Below are 18072 nucleotides of genomic sequence, written 5' to 3'. Positions count from 1 at the left end.
CACAATATAGCAATTTCTTTTACAGGTAGCACTTTTTCTCAGAACACCAGCAAAACTTATCGACTTCACCCCTACCAGCGTGGTGATAGGTTTGGCAATTTTGTGTGAAACGATACTATTTGACTAAAATTTGAGTTTAATTAAATGCATGTTTTGGAGTAACATGATTAGGCTACCTGGGAAACAAATTGAGTTTAATGCAAAATGTAAAAATATCAAAAATAGAGTAAATATAAATTAAATCAAATGATATTCTGCTTGACTTCTGGTTGGTTGTTGGTGTTGCCTGACGGACAACAAAAGGTTTCCACTGGTATTTTTGTCTCTGGTGTTTTTTTATAACCACTACTAGCAGCATGGCGTTTACCGTCACACAATCCACCATGGGCAGTAGGAAAAAAATGTGGCGCAAACCACGCTTTGTAGACATAATTGTTCACCTTTTCCAGCCACATATTTTCCTTTCCCCCAATCAAATTTTACGTGCAAGGGTGCTGTGCTGCCACTTTACCATAAAATGCAACATTAAGCACCCTAACCAAAACGACAAAATGTAACTTGTTTGCTTTAACTGAGGTAGTAAGACAAGTTAAGTAGACAACGGAAATAATGGAGCAAAAAATACATGGAACCATGTTGTATAAAAACTCAAAGTCATTCACATTAACTCAGCTCTATGTTGTGCAAAAGGTTACAAATTACATATCACCTTCACAGTGCAAACAAGTCCAAAAAGTGCAAATTAATAAGAATTTCCGCAAAATAAGTGATATTTTATGTTTGAATAAAAAAATAAATACAAAAAATTAAACTAAAATAAAAAAAATACTTTGCAACAGGCTACGTGTGGATTTGGTCCACGTTTTATCCAGTTTGTATTTGTCATTTTCCATCCAATGTTCATTAAAACCAGTGACGTGCGGTGAACTATACACCAGGCGAGGCATAGATAATTTTGGAGGTGTTTTTTTCTTCAATTCTTATGTGCAGCTCTAATCATTGTTGATTTAGATTGCACATTAGAGTAACAAGGAAAATAAGGGAGTTATTCGCTTTCATCAAAATGTTATCATAATGATATTATGACATGATAAATTGGTCCAAAAAGTATTTGATAAAGTTGTTATCATAATGATACTATGATATGATAAATGAGTCCAAAAAGTATTTGATAATGTTGTTATCATAATGATATGATGATACGATAAATGGGTCCAAAAATTATTTAATAAAGTTGTTATCATAATGATACTATAATATGATAAATGGGTCCAAAAGTATTTGATAAAGTTGTTATTAAATACTTTTTGGTCCCATTTGCTTTTAACAAAATAAATCAAGTATTGTGAGTGTATCTTACCTTTCTGTATTTGTATCTGAAGCAGCAATAGCTATCCTCCATGAAAACCTACTCTGTATGATCACATTTATTTTGTCTTAAAGTCCAGTTTCGAGAAGTAGTTCATCTTGGATACTGTATATAATCCTCCATATTGGCAGACACATTCATTTAATTCAATTTCATTCCAAGCAATAAAACAATATTTTTGTATCTGACAAAAAACACTCACAAACGCTGGCTTACTCTAATAAAAATGCTATGTTTGTTATAAATACAGTTAAATACAGTTTTCAAGCACCCGTACTAACTCTGATATATATATATATATATATATATATATATATATATATATATATATATATATATATATATATATATATATATATATATATATATATATATATATATATATATATATATATCGGATAAACCACAGTAACCTCGACTATATATATATATATATATATATATATATATATATATATATATATATATATACATATATATATATATATATATATATATATATATATGTATATATATATATATATATATATATATATATATATATATATATATATATATATATATATATATATATATATATATATATATATATATATATATATATAGCCGAGGTTACTGTGGTTTATCCGATATACAGTGCTCAATAGGGCGGAATATACATTAGGTCAGGAAAAAACAGCGGCTATTTCATCCCTACAAGCCTGTTTCGCAGGTTTCCCTGCTCTTCAGGGGATTTCTATGGAAGTATAATTGTCTTACATCAACTTATATATATCAATATGATGTTAATACACATACATATATTAATAAATATACAAATACAAATGTGATATAAAAATAAATAAATAATTTGTATAAGTAAACGCGTATTTGTAAATATACTTTTGAGATTTGAAAATATATACAAATAAAATTTATAAATATAAAAATGTGACATAAAAATAAATCAAGAATTTGCATAAATAAACGTGTATTTGTAAATATATTGTTGAGATTTTAATATAAATATGCTTGATTTTGTATTTGTATTGAATCTGCATATGTGAATCGCTTTTTTGCTTTTGTGTCGATGAGACATTCCTCCCACAAACCAGATGCACAAATAAATTGCACGATTGCACCAAGAAAAATTCCTAGTTTGTGAACCCGTTCTCAAACAATGGCAATAAAACTATTCTGATTCTGAAATGTGACCTACACACTCCCCTGAACAACCAGCAGAGGGCACTCCAGCCAGAGCGGTCTGGGTCACAGAGCATTATATGCATTATAGGCATAATGCCCGGAGTTCTTTGCACAAAAACAATCCACGTCTTTACAGAGAGAACGCACAACGAGCCTGAGCTTGCTAACGTTAGCGTTGTATTAGCTAATGCTAATTTATCCAGTTAATCTGAGAGACCCTGCTAGCTGCTTATTTTATTGTATCAATGCCGTTTAATGACCTTGTCCCGATGTAGATACTGATCTCTTATCAGGGCAATGTGTGTCAAATCATCATCATATATCAATCATCATATGACCCTCCCTCGTGTGCCTCCAATTGGCTCGCCAGTGTCTGACCTTGTCTATGACCCAGACCGCTCTGGCTGCAGTGCCCTCTGCTGGTTGTTCAGGGGAGTGGTTAGGTCACATTTATTTGTGCATCTGGTTTGTGGGAGGAATGTCTCATCGACACAAAAGCAAAAAAGCGATCCACATATGCAAATTCAATACAAATACAAATACAAAATCAAGCACATTTATAATAAAATCTCAAAAAAATATTTACAAATACACGTTTATTTATACAAATTCTTGATTTATTTATGTCACATTTTTATATTTATAAATTTTATTTGTATATATTTTTAAATATCAAAAATACATATACAAATACGCATTTATTTATACAAATTATTTATTTGTATATCACATTTGTATGTGTATATTTATTAATATATGCATATGTAATAATATCATATTGCTATATATATATATATATATATATAAAAGTTGATGTGAGACAATTCTACTTCCATAGATTTCAGGATCCCCTGAAGAGCAGGGAAACCTGCGAAAGAGGCTTGTAGGGATGACAAATCCGCTGTGTTTATTCCTGACATAACGTGTATATAGATAGATAGATAGATAGATAGATAGATAGATAGATAGATAGATAGATAGATAGATAGATAGATAGATAGATAGATAGATAGATAGATAGATAGATAGATAGATAGATAGATAGATAGATAGATAGATAGATAGATAGATAGATAGATAGATAGATATACATATACAGTACAGGCCAAAAGTTTGGACAAATCTTCTCATTTCAATGCGTTTCCTTTATTGTCATGACTATTTACATTGTAGATTGTCACTGAAGGCATCAAAACTATGACACCTGTGAAGTGAAAACCATTTCAGGTGACTACCTCTTGAAGCTCATCGAGAGAATGCCAAGAGTGTGCAAAACAGTAATCAGAGCAAAGGGTGGCTATTTTGAAGAAACCAGAATATACAACATGTTAATGTAAATAGTCATGAAAATAAAGAAAACGCATTGAATGAGAAGGTGTGTCCAAACTTTTGGCCTGTACTGTATACATAGGTATTAGTACATTTATACATATATACAGTATATATGTAACATATTATTGTTATTGTTATGTATTTTATATTAGTATTGTTATATTAATATTAGTACAATGGTTTATGTGCACATTGTCACTGATTGTTCACCATGAGGTCAGGAACAAAAAAACAGACAAATATACAGTAGGTAGAAATGGCGCCACCTTATGAAGGACAAAAAAAGCGGAGACAAAATGTCTGGAAAGCTGTAAAGAAGGCAAGAGCAGGGAAAGGGGAGGACATGCACAATGTAATGGCTGCCAGATGTTTTGCTATTATTGCAGGGAGAATTTCTCTTGCAGCTTAGCGATCCGTCATGATCACCAGTGCAGTGCACAGTGAAAGGAACAGGACGTGTGAGCAGAGAGGTGAGGAATGTATGCTGCGTTCTAACTATTTATGTTACAAGACAATGACAATGCAAGGTCTATTGCAAACAATACATACAAACACAGATATAGCACTTATATATTTTCACTTCTGGCTTTTCCTTGTAAGAACCACCAGGTGTTGGCTTACTGGACGGTATAGTTTTTCTCAACTCGGTTCTCTATAAGTGGAACGCAGCATAAACCCATCGCAACAAAGCATTTTATATATTTTTTTTATCAGAGGAGTGAGGATGATTCTGAATTCACCAGTTCAAGGAGAGCACAGGTGCTGAAAAATACAACATCCCATCAGTCGGCATTTCAGTGAGAGCGGACATTGTAAGTCACTGTTTTATCTTTCTGTTAAAAATATTTACCAATTGATACATGATAATGATAGTGGTAGCAAACACACTGTTTTTGACTAAATGGGTACATTTTGAAAATAATTGTACTCTACTGAATTTTGTATATTATATGATGATGTATATTTTAACCCATAAATTGTATGCTTCTAAGGATTACCGTTTTGCTGAACAAACTCTGATATTAACAAAACCAACAATAATGTCATATAAAATTGTCTGTAAATAAATAAATAAGTTGACATTGATTTCACAGAACGCAGAGCAACGAATGCTACCGTTTAAATATATTATCCGTCCATCCATTTTCTACCACTTGTCCCTTACGGAGGTGCGGGGGGTAAATAAATAAATGTTAGCTACCTCTCTTTGTTGATAAATTATATTTTCTGCTGGATCTACTCTTTATTTTATGCTGCCCTTTTTTTTGCTGCAGCTGTGAAATGTACTGCAATATTGTACACAGTAATTGGGATTTGTTATATATTGTATATATTATATAATAATATAATATCATAATATAATATACCAGTTTATATTATATACTGTATATATAATGTGTAAATATTACATATATGTTATATTGCTACTATGGTACATTTATAGTCTACTTTATACCTTTTGTTTTTGCCCTCTTTTTGTGCCCTTGTGTGCATTATCCTTTCCATCCTTGGTAACTGAGCTACTGTGTGGAACAATTTCCCTTGTGGATCATTAAAGTTTGTCTAAGTCTAAGTCTAAATGCAACAGGAAATAAATTATGGTAATACTTAAAATTACCAAAATCCTGTAAATATTAGATGTTATCATGAATGTGCCTGTTACTACGTTACATACACACTTACAGCGTGTATAAAATGTTTTCTTTCACGTGCACGTGACAACCTCTGAGGAAGGCAACAGCTAAAACCATCAGGTACGGAAGTAAACACGGGTCAAATTACATAATTTTTTTGAAGACCTAATGAACCTCTTTGGATGTATAAAACGTTGTTGAAGGCTTTTTGGATGGTTTTTAGAGGGCATTATAGGCGAAATAGGTCATATCCCCATTACCTGCATTGTTTGCCGCCTCTTACTAGCAGTTTTACTATTTAGAATGCACAGAAAAGGGACAGACGTGCGAGATGCTCACACCCACCCAGAACGTTAAAAAAAATAAGCCCCTGAAGCAACATGGCGCATGTTGGGATGTCTAGCATGAGTAGACCTACAAAAGACCACGATTCGGAAAACGTACAGGATGTCAGCCATTTTGGTGTGAAGCAGCCATTTTGGGGTGCTTTTTCAGGGGTGGTATGTGACCTCATCCATGGCAATTGCGACCAAATCTGAACTTTCTTCTATAAAATGGATTAATATAGTTTGCAGAGTCTTTTATGCAGTCTTTCCCAGTTGATTTTGGTTGAGACACTGAATTGGTCACCAGTCAAACACAGGAGATGTGCAGTATCTGTATTTTAAGTTTTTAAACGCTTATATTTTCAGGCTTAAAAACGGCATCATCACATTCACAGACAAAATGATACGGTATATATCCGCTTTGTAGTAAAAGATAAAAATGTCTCATGCAAACACTTCGAAAACAGCTCTACCCTGTTCTTGTTTCCACAAAAAAACAGGACTTTGTCCAATCAAAAAGTGGAGCAGTAGATCAATATAAGCTTGTAATTGTATACTTATTAACTTATAAATTAATCCTCAGGGGACAAATGTGGTATTTTTTGTCCTTCCAGTAAATGTTTGCTGAAATTTGTCCATAATACACAGTTAAGTTAAAGTACCAATTATTGTCACTACGTGTTAGTCCATTATACATGATTTTTTTCCTAAGAGGGTTTTCTTCATGTTAAATATTCAAATAAAAAATTGCAATGTCCAATTATTTTACAGGTGTTTGATACACTGGCAGTTATTCAACAATATACCCCATATAAGTCCCTTTTTAAAGGGCATACAAACATTTTAGATTCTTTATTTTGTTTGTTTTTGTTTTATTTATTTTTTTCCTCAAATTTCTCAGTCAACTTCAGCCTTAAACAATAACACCAAACATGTTTTCATTTTATTATAACCCTTTAGATGACTTTTGATCAATTCAATTAGTATACATTTGCATAACATTAGTTATTTTACTAATTTAAACCTATGACATTATCTGATCAAAATAGTCAACATTAAAAAAAGTTTATTGAGACATTCTAGCAAAAAAAGTACACAAAAATATACCCTTTATAAAATTCCAGAACTTTTATGTCCTGTTTAGTTTTGAAGATAATTAAAAACGGAATGTCCCCACTTCTAGTGGGTTATACATGCACAGTGAGGAAATTAAGATATACCCATTATGTGAATAAAAAAAAACAGTCTCTTCCCTTCAAACCTCCTCACCACTATGGGCAAGACCAAAGAGCTGTCAAAGGACCACAGGCATGCAAAAGATTGGAATAGACTACAAGACTATCAACAAAAATGTTTGGCGACAAAGAGACCATAAGTGAAGACCTCAAGTCGGTAACTGAAACCCTCAGTACTGTGGCGTGCTTACTCAAGTTTTGTTGTTTTGTTGAATATGAATCCAAAGTTAAAGGAAAGACAGCCTAAAGCAAATTACTCTGATTTGCCTTATTTGTGATGCAATTAAAAAACAAAAATGAATCAAAAATAGTTTAACGACATGAGAAAAGTTAACATGTAAACACTTGTTGGTTTATTAAATTCATGACACAGATTACATCCTATACACTTAACATTATTATTATTATTAATATTATTATTTACATTCCACAACACAGACCTTGTGTTGTCACAACATCTATTTACAGCTCAGACAGTACAAAAACACAAAGACTTCACAAACACCTTCTGGTGTAACCATGACAAACATTTAGTACAGGGCGTCCCTGAAGTCTGGACACAAAAGCCAATAAGAATTTACAAATATATATTTCAATATATACATATAATATAACATATACATGTTTTCTCATATTTAATAAATTATACATTTTGAATATTTATATATATTCTAGGTCATTTGTTTTAATGATTATTTTTAAATAATCATATTTTATTTTTATTCATTTAATTAATGTATTTTATTGTATTATTAACAGTAATTAGTATTTTATGTATTGACTAATTACACAGTAAAGTATTATTGTGTATAATTTTATATTATAAGTGTGTTTTATATGTCTAGACTCAAGGGACACCGTGTATTTTGTATTTTGGCATTCAGTGGAGTGGTAGATTGGCTCGTCTTGTTGGCCACATTGCACATAAATATATCAAGTTAAATAAAACTGAGAGCCAGCTGGCCTGTGTGTGTGTGTCCGTGCGTGTGTGTGTGAGAGTGTGTGTGTGTGTGTGTGTGTGTCCGTGTGTAAGTGGTGTTATTTATGAGGCCCTGGATGAATGTGTCAAACGATCACCAATCAAATTTGTTCACTCTCATTTCTTAGAAAACAACACAACTTGAGCCAGGGGTGTCCAAAGTGCGACCATTTGGGGGTTTTTTGTATCGTCCCTCACATACTCTAAAGATACAAATCAAACACAGCTCATGTTATAACACAGACAACTAAGACGAGCTTGCAGCCCCGTGCAGCTTGTTTGGAAGTGACATACAAACAAAACAAACATGGAGGGACTTGGCAATTTATTGCCTCAGCCAGGGAGTTGCTTGTCTGTTTGTTTGTTACATCGCTAAAAAAGTTATGAGTGGATGTTCTGTGAAACTTTCATGAAATGTCAGAAATGTGTGGATTCTGCATTTTTTAAAATTATTATTCCTTACTATTTTGGTTCTTAAAGGGCTTTTCTAGCTAATAATAGTATTTCTATCAACATTTCAAGATTTTCTTCTTAAATGATGCCCTTTTGTTGGTATAGGGGCAATAAAAATTGGCCCCATATGGTATAGGGCCGATAAAAAACACAAAAATGCCCTGTGGCCCACACGTTGGACGCCCCTGACTTATACACCTGAGAACCAGCATGCGTCCTCTGCAGTGGACACTGGTTCTATGCTAGGCCAGGGGTGTCCAAACTCTTTTAAGTGTGTGCGGCACACCAAAAAAATTAAGAACGCACAGTCACTTTTTTTTATATGTTTTGTATCTAAGATACTAAAAGCAATCTAATGTAAGTCAATATATGTTACACACAACATCCACATATTTGCTTTGTGGTGCATGTGATGAAGCAAAGTGTTGTCAAATTTCTAACAATTTTACAATATGTCAAGGGGCCAAACAAAAACAATTTACAGGCTGAAAATGGCCCTTGGGCCGCACCTTGGACAGTTGGTTTCAAGTGAATTCCAAGTGTACGGAATGCATTTTTATTCTTTAACATTTAAGGTGGAGACTTTCCAGACAGTAGAAAAGTGTAGAAATACATCACCGTAAGTGTCCATGGCGACTATAATGTCTGTCCTTTGGTTAGACATCCACACCAGACACGAGATGATGACTTTAAGTTCCTGTGAGTGCAATCGACCTGAAAGCAAGTTTCAGCTACTGTTTCAGTTCCAGAGCCCAGACATGTTGGGGCCATCCTGTCCTTCCTTTTGTTTTCTTGTCGCCCTGCGCTGAAGCTGAGGACGAGGACGAAGATGGCGCTGTTTTGGGGACATCCACCTGCAGACAAAAATACTATTATTGCTTTTATGATAAAGACACACAATCTCAGGCACAGTTAAATTGGTCTAGTTGATAATGGTCTGACCCAGACAGTTAATAAGCTAAAAAGCTTGATTAAACAAGATACATTTTGGATTGTTGTCATCATGTGACTATATTTGGATATGGCTTCCCCAAGACGGCGGTGTGTCAGGTAAGCTAGCTCGTTTCCAAAAGCTTATTTTCTGTCATTAAAAATCATTTAAAAAAAAAAAAGTTTTACAAGTCTAATTCTTTTGTCTCAGTGGCCTAGTGGTTAGAGTGTCCGCCCTGAGATCGGTAGGTTGGAGTTGAAATCCCAGCCGAGTCATACCAAAGACTATAAAAATGGGACCCATAACCTCCCTGCTTGGCACTCAGCAACAAAGGGTTGGAGTTGGGGGTTAAATCATCAAAATGATTCCCGGGCGCGGCGCCGCTGCTGCCCACTGCTCCCCAAGGGGATGGGACAAATGCAGAGGACAAATTTCACCACATCTAGTGTGTGTGTGTGACAATCATTGGTACTTTAATCTTTAATCTTAATCTTAATAGGGTGTCAAATATAAGTCTTACAGTACATTGTTTTAATTAATGTATATTAAAAAAAAAGATAGAAAAATATTGGGGCTATGAGGCTTATTTTTTAAAGCAAGTAGCATTAGCAAAAATGCTAATAAGACATTTGATAATTGCCACTGTTTCAATCATTTTTTTTAATTTTTGCCTCAATTTGAAGTACATTTGTGTAACAAAAAGTGTCAAGTTTTCTAACAAAGATTACATTTGCCATGAACAATTTAAACTATTTGTAAAATGTTATTTGTGACATGAATTGACGCAGAAAAAACATCAGAGGTCCATGATGTGCTATATCTACCATTATTTTACTTTAAATGAATGCATATTAACAAGCATACAAACAAAACTGATAATAACCAACACAAATATGAAAGTATTATAATGTTAATGTTACATATACTCAATGGTATCCTTTATTTTATTGCAATATTTCCAGTACATTATAATTTTACTGCACCTCACTGCTAATAATGTATAACAATTTTAAAAAGTGCCAATACAAATCTCATGTTTCTTATGTCTTAAACTCAATGAAAGCAGTATGTTTATATCAAGACAATGCTGTCAAAGCAGCTTAACTATGAATGTATGTTTTAATGGCATACATATATCAGAAAACCTACGGTAATAATAATAATTCATACATAACAGCACTGAAGTGTTAATACATGATTTGAATTAACTTTAATTTCACTCATTTCCCTTCCCCATATTGAAGTTACATGCAACCAACCAACATGGACACCATTCAGGATACAAATGTGTACATAATAAACACAATTGCCAGAGATAAATAAATGAAAAAATATAATTGAATACAAATAATATTAAAACCTGATATGACTCACATTGGTAGGTTATAAAACTATAACCTACTTTTTTCCCTTAAATGATTCAGTTTATATGTCAACAAGATAGTAAGAAACTAATACATTGATCTAGTTCCCTTATTTATGCTGAAAAACGTTGTCCGTCCAAGAATACGGTTATTCATATTATTAATATAATATTTTTTTTACATTTTTTAGTTTTGAGTTTGAGTTTATTTGGAACATGCATGCATACAACATGATACATCACAATTTCCAGTTTCTCTATTCAACATGTTCGAAAAGGAGTAGGAAGGAACAGAGCTTATTTAATCCTACCCCTTTTCCTTTACATAGCAGTTGCTAAAACTTTTGTTCGCTTCCTGTTCTCAATTTTTTCACAATATACTCCATAAGTAATAACAATTTAAAAAAATATATAAATAAATAATAATCAGTGAAGTAAGTTATATTTCATATGGTGAGATAAATAACATTATCTAGAAAAAGAATGGATGGATAAAATAAATTCAGATAATATCATGGTTCTTCTTCTTTGTACTTTGTAAACAATTTAAGTTTGAAGAGTTTCTTGAAGTGGATCATATTAGTACATTGTTTGATTTATTTGCTTAATCCATACCATAACTCAATTCCACATACTGATATACTGAAGGTCTTAAGTGTTGTACGTGTGTACAAATTTTTTTAATTAAAAACATTTTTATGAATGAAATAGTCATTTATATTGATTTGCATTACCTTTTGAATTGATCTTACGTTTACTCAATTTCAACACAAAAAAACACTCTCCATATGGAAACTTTTTAAAACAATAAATATATATATTTTTTTTAACATATTTTCATTTATTTTCATCAATATTATCTTCCTCATCATCCACTTTTTTTTAAAAAGTATCTCTAAAAACATATGCTTAAGTTGTATAATACGTGATAATGTTGACATTGAATACAAAATGTTTTATTGAATTACCGGTATTGAACACGACCCCGAAAGGGACAAGCGGTAGAAAACGGATGGATGGATGGGAATGCAATCTTATTCATATTCATATTATATATATATATATATATATATATATATATATATATATATATATATATATATATATATATATATATATATATATATATATATATATATATATATATATATATGTATATATATATATATATATATATATATATATATATATATATATATATATATATATATATATATATATATATATATGTATATATATATATATATTTATATATATATATATATATATATATATATATATATATATATATATATATATATATATATATATATATATATATATATATGAATACACTTATGTATATATATATATAAATACATATATATATGAATACATTATATATATATATATATGTATATATATATATATATATATATATATATATATATATATATATATATATATATATAATGGATAAATATACAGTGCATACAAATATAAACATAAAGAATTATGCAATTCAACCCTTGTTTAAGGTTGAAACGTTTACTGCCATGGAGAATATTTTGCTTTGCCTGACTGAGAGGAAATACCTTATTTTAATCATACTTGAACCTGAGGTTGTTGTAATTATTACATCAAGTTACATCCGTATTGATTATTGGTTAGATAAGACTACACTTCTTGTTTTTCTGTAATTATTCTTCCTGGTCATTCTGCTGACATTTCAACATACATAAACAAACAGCAGTGATACATGTGTAACCAAAAGTAAAAGTAAAATGAATGTTCTTAGAGTGGCTTCTATAAATTAAGTATCAATTAAGCAACATTGTAGTGTACTAAAAGCACATTTAAATGTATTTTTTACCTTTTAAAAATGTTCCATCAAGTCGTTTGTTGTCATATGCAAACCGGGTTGTAACTTCCGCGTTATATTGGCGCCTTTTTCTTCTTCCTGGTTACATTAATGAGTGCGCGGCATCGCAGTATTCCGTGCGCTCATTGGCTGCCCAAACAACAAGTGACGACGGAGCTCATTGGACATATCTGGCAGTATTTCCTTACAGTACTGTAATGTATTTATTTTGAAAAAAATGATAGGATAAAAAAACATAATTCGACCCTAACATAACTAATAAATGACAAATTAATTAATAATTAATGTAATTAATAATAATAATAATTAATAATTAATGAATTAAGAAAAACTGCATGTCAACTAATTCATTCAGCATTATAGGTTAGCATATTATTTTAAAAAACTAACAAAAAAACGCTACATATGATATGAGTACAGAGCCACACTAAAAATAAAAAATAATTCACAATTACAATTACAGGTATATACAAGCTTTATGTCACACTTTTAACGCTGCATGTGTTTCCTCCTTTAATAGTTATAATGCCTTCATAATTAACATAAAATCGTTGTGATTTAGCAGGTCTAATAAACCAGTATTTTTTTTATCTAGCTTTAAAAGTTTGGACATCTTACATTGCTTAAGTGATCTACTGCAACAACAAAGTGCCATTAATCCGTCCCAATTATTAAGAAGGTGAAACAGTAAAGATAATAATAACGCGTATGGGGGATTATTATATAGTTATCTTGTTACTTATGAGCCTTATTAGCCAGCCTAAGGAGACACTTTTTAAAGATTTAACAATTAACTTTATTGCAATTTCTGCGGAATTCTATGGAATCATCTGCACATATTATTATTATTAGTATTGTAAAGCTTCTCCCAATTTTTTTCTTATTTCAATGATGAAGCACATGTTTTTTTAACCCAAGAAAATAAACAAATGATGTCTACTCGATGTCATCATCATCATCATCATTTCCTGTGCATGCTGCCCCACTTCCACTTAATAGATAGGTTAAATATTTTCAGGCCCATTCTACATAATTCCACAAAAGCCTCTGCCTGACCAGGGCTCAAAAAATCTGCAAAGACTCCTCCCACCCCCACCAAGGACTGTTTTCACTGCTGGACTCTAGAAAGAAGTTCCGCAGCCTCCGAAGCAGAACCTCCAGGTTCTGTAACAGCTTCTTCCCTCAGGCCGTAAGACTCTTGAACGCATCATAATTATCCTCTCAACTCCCCCCAAAATGGATTAACTCGCTGGAATAAAAAAGACAATATAACATATATCCATAAACGTGGATGCATATGAAAAAGTGCAATATATTTATCTGTACAGTAACCTATTTATTTATTTATATATGCACCTTATTGCTTTTTTATCCTGCACTACCATGAGCTAATGTAACGACATTTCGTTCTTATCTGTACTGTAAAGTTCAAATTTGAATGACAATAAAAATGAAGTCTAAGTCTAATAATAACTCGTGCATGGGATCAATAATAAGCCATAAAGAACATTACGTCATGCAAGTGACGGAGGCAAAGGTGTACATGTTTGACAAATGACACATCATTCTACAAATAACATTTTCGTGCTGCAAAGTTGGATGCGCTTTATTGACGATGCAGGCAAAACCTCCACAATCCCTTCGTGTTTACTTTGCATATGAAAGCAAATTATGGTTAGTATAAAATGTGATCAGTAAATCAAATTATATTTATATAACCCCTTAATCACAAGTGCGTACAAGGGTTTCATAAATTCATAATGACAACCCCTGATCCCCTAACCAACATCCGGGTGTGTCATGGATTTAAAAAAAAGGATTTCAAATGTTAAATTTAACATACAATACAAGCAAATGTCTTCTACTTGTTTATTTAATGCAGTTATTATATATTTTTTAATCTACTATACATAATTAATATGATAATTGTTTTTTAATTAAAATTTAAATACAATTATTAATCTAAATTGTAATATATATATATATATATATATATATATATATATATATATATATATATATATATATATATATATATATATATATATATATATATATATATATATATATATATATATATATATATATATATATATATATATATATATATATATGGAATTGTTTAGATTTTTTAAAGAATGTTTAACGTTTTAAATTGTGATTAAAAAACAATCACAATTTATTATTAATTAATTAGTTGTACACGTGTATATTCATGTTAGTATGTCCAGACTTTATCATCAGGGGTGTCCATACTTTTTCCAGGGGCATATAATAATAAAATAAAATAAATCACAGGATTTCGTTTTGACATTTTACATTTGGCTAAAACCATTAAGCCATGTGTTAATACGTACAGTATATTTCAAGAAAAAATATTTTGCTTGTTTTTGGTGACTTAGCGTGTATTCACTGTTAATATAATTATCCTTTCACATGCATTATGAATTTGTTGTTGTTGTTGTGGGATGTTTTCTACTTTGTATGCTGCAGGCCAGTATTGCTGACGCCTATCCATATGATTGAGATATTATTGGGATATATTTGTACTGACAATTTAAAACATTTTCCTCTGGAAGTACAATCACGTGTTTTCATGCTCTCCATGAATTATTACTTCCTTAATAACACATGCAAACTGCTGTTATATGTACTTACGTTACAGTACCAGGTTTTCGGAACGTGCTGCGAGAAGAGTTGACGTGACTTTAACTTTAACGTTTTTGAAATATGAATTAAAGAAGATACGTTGCCAAGATTGCATCAATTGAGTCATGCATAAAATATTATTGTTGGTCTGAGTGACCCAAAATACATTTTCAAAGGATCCCTCGGATGATAATTTAAGTTAATTATGCTTGTTTTCTGCAGATCCAACATGCCAATATAGCATTAAAAACTTTACAGATAATTGCATGGAACTCCATGCTGCAACGTGTGCTCTTTTGTTTGTTCTCACTTCTGTGAGTGTTGTCTATATACACAAAAAATGCTTGCACCTATTAAAGCTAGTAAATAATTTTGTTGCAATTAATTAAGTCTGCAAAAACGTAACATGCACTAACATCTTCTCTGTGTTTTGTTTTTATTCTGTACACTGCAATATGATCAGCCGTGCATATTCAATCCTTCCAAAATAATCCACATGCTGCATGAAAACCCTCATTTTATTTGTCATATATTTTAACCTTATTGCAATTTTTAATTTTAAATACACATTTTTATATTTGTCTATCTGTAAATAGTCTATACGCATTTTTGTCACTGCTCTAAATTACAGTGACAATAAAAACTACTATATTCGTACCTGATGAAAAACAATGTAATTTAATTGTCAAAATAAAGTGTAAATTAGATAATTACTTGATATGCCATTTTGATTTAAAAAAAGAACATGATATTCTTTACAAACACATGGACATTCATACATTAAATTTTAAACACGTATTTACATAATATATAATACATTTGCAGTTTGTACACACATATATATGAATGTTTGCCTACACACAAAAAAATGTTGGGTTAAAAAATAACCCAATTTTAACCCAACTGCTGGTACAAAAAAGGACTGGCCCCTTATTTGAGTTATTTTAAATCAACATTTTGGGTAAATTTTTTCAATCCAACTTTTGCGTTGAATTATTTAACCCAAAAGCTGAGTTATTGTCCCTACAATGTTGGGTTATCTTATTCCCAACCCAACTATTGGGTTGCGCAATTTAGCGCTCATATTGACCCAATAGTTGGTTAAAAATATAAATTGTACTGCTGGTTTGTCCTGCTCCTTCCAAACTACTGATCAAAATTATTTGTATTCCATGAAAATATACTCAAAAGCAAGAAATGAGTGACATTTTTTTTTACAAGAATTGCCGTGTGTGGTCATAGTAGTTCTATACAGCATGCTCAAATATGTTCATGTACTTTAGATGTGTGATTGTAAATAATGTTAATTAGATTAATCCTTAATGAAATTCCCTTCAAGAAAAAAAGTTACTTTTTAATAATTAAAAAAAGGCCTTTTACCCAAAAATGCATTACTCATTGAAAAACAACCCAAAAATGGTTCATAATTTTGAAAACCCAGAAATTGAGTTAAAATAATACCCTTATAACCCCAAACATGGATTGCTCTTCATAAAAATAACTGCAAAATTCAACCCAACACTCGCAACTGAGAAATTGGGTTATTCATTGTGGGAATGTCAGAGAATAAAAGAGTTATGGTTGAAAACAACAAAAGACGCAATTACATTCCTAAATATAAACATCCCAATGACACTGCAAACTTGTACTCTTGGTGATCTCCATCAATTTAGTAACGTGTCATCAAAGAGTAAAAATGCATTTCTTTCAGTATGCATCATAACAAAAAGGGTAATACTAAAAAAATGGATAGATGTTGATAGTCCAACACATACTGACTGGCACACACAAGCTATGGAGATGATATCAGTAGAAACAACTGCATTTAGTTTAGATAATAATGAGTCATATATTGGAATATGGGATCCATTATTTAAATTTGTTTTAACTATCAAATGAACCTAAAATATGACTTATTTTATCTTTGTGGAAAATATTGGACACAATGTGTTGTCAAGCTTATGAGATGCGATGTATAAGCCACTGTGACAATATTGTTCATTTTTTAAATGTGTTTATTTTTTCATAAATGGCTGTAATGATAATGTAAATGAGGGATTCCAAATCACTGCTATGTTGGAATTGTTATTAATATTGATACTGTTGTTGATATTATTAATTTTTGTTTGACTACTTTTGGATTGTTTTGTGTCATGTTTGTGTGTCCTCTCAACTCCTCTGTTGATTGCTATTCTGAATGTTGTTGGGTTGTATGGTTTTGGAATTGGAATTGTATTAGAGTTTTTTGCCAATTGCTTACACACAAATGTTTAATTTTCACACAGTTAACAAAGTCTACACACAGTAAACAAAACTACTGTGCAGATTTGCCTAATATTAGGCATAGACTCTGCTTCACAGTTTTTGCAAAATATTACACACAACGCTTTACACACACCTTCACATCTTGCACACAGATAATGATTGTGATACACACATTTTCACACTTTACACGCACACTAGGTTTGTGATACATGCATCTTTATCCCCAGATTTCTTTTCAAACCTTTTTATTTGTCTCAGATTTTAATTTGTACTGCATGTCATTGTTGACTACTTTGATATGTTACTTTACCTGACTGTGGTAAAAAAACAACAACATATTGTCAGTTGGCAGCATCATTGTTGAGCACTTCTTAAAAAGATTACAGGATATGTTTACTTTCTCTTTAGGTCCTTACGTATAGGCCCACTTCAAAGTAAACTATGACGATTGCTATGGATTTGCCAATATATTTTGTCAAGTTACAGTAAT

General features: G+C 31.3%; 1 protein-coding gene across 2 annotated transcripts in view; it reads right to left on the bottom strand.

The window, feature by feature from the left end:
- Positions 1-7455: 7455 nt before the first annotated feature.
- hand2 (heart and neural crest derivatives expressed 2) overlaps positions 7456-18072 on the bottom strand; it is a 129507-nt gene continuing 118890 nt past the window's right edge. For both annotated transcript variants that reach the window (XM_062032710.1, XM_062032711.1), the window contains one exon: positions 7456-9367. In XM_062032710.1, the coding sequence (XP_061888694.1) occupies positions 9245-9367 (123 nt within the window). In that variant the 3' untranslated portion in view covers positions 7456-9244. The remainder of the gene's footprint in view (positions 9368-18072) is intronic.

This window comes from Entelurus aequoreus, linkage group LG22, assembly GCF_033978785.1.
Source record: "Entelurus aequoreus isolate RoL-2023_Sb linkage group LG22, RoL_Eaeq_v1.1, whole genome shotgun sequence".
Taxonomy (NCBI): Eukaryota; Metazoa; Chordata; class Actinopteri; order Syngnathiformes; family Syngnathidae; genus Entelurus; species Entelurus aequoreus.
The sequence above is the reverse complement of the archived record's forward strand: the minus strand, read 5'-3'. Positions and strand labels throughout refer to the sequence as shown.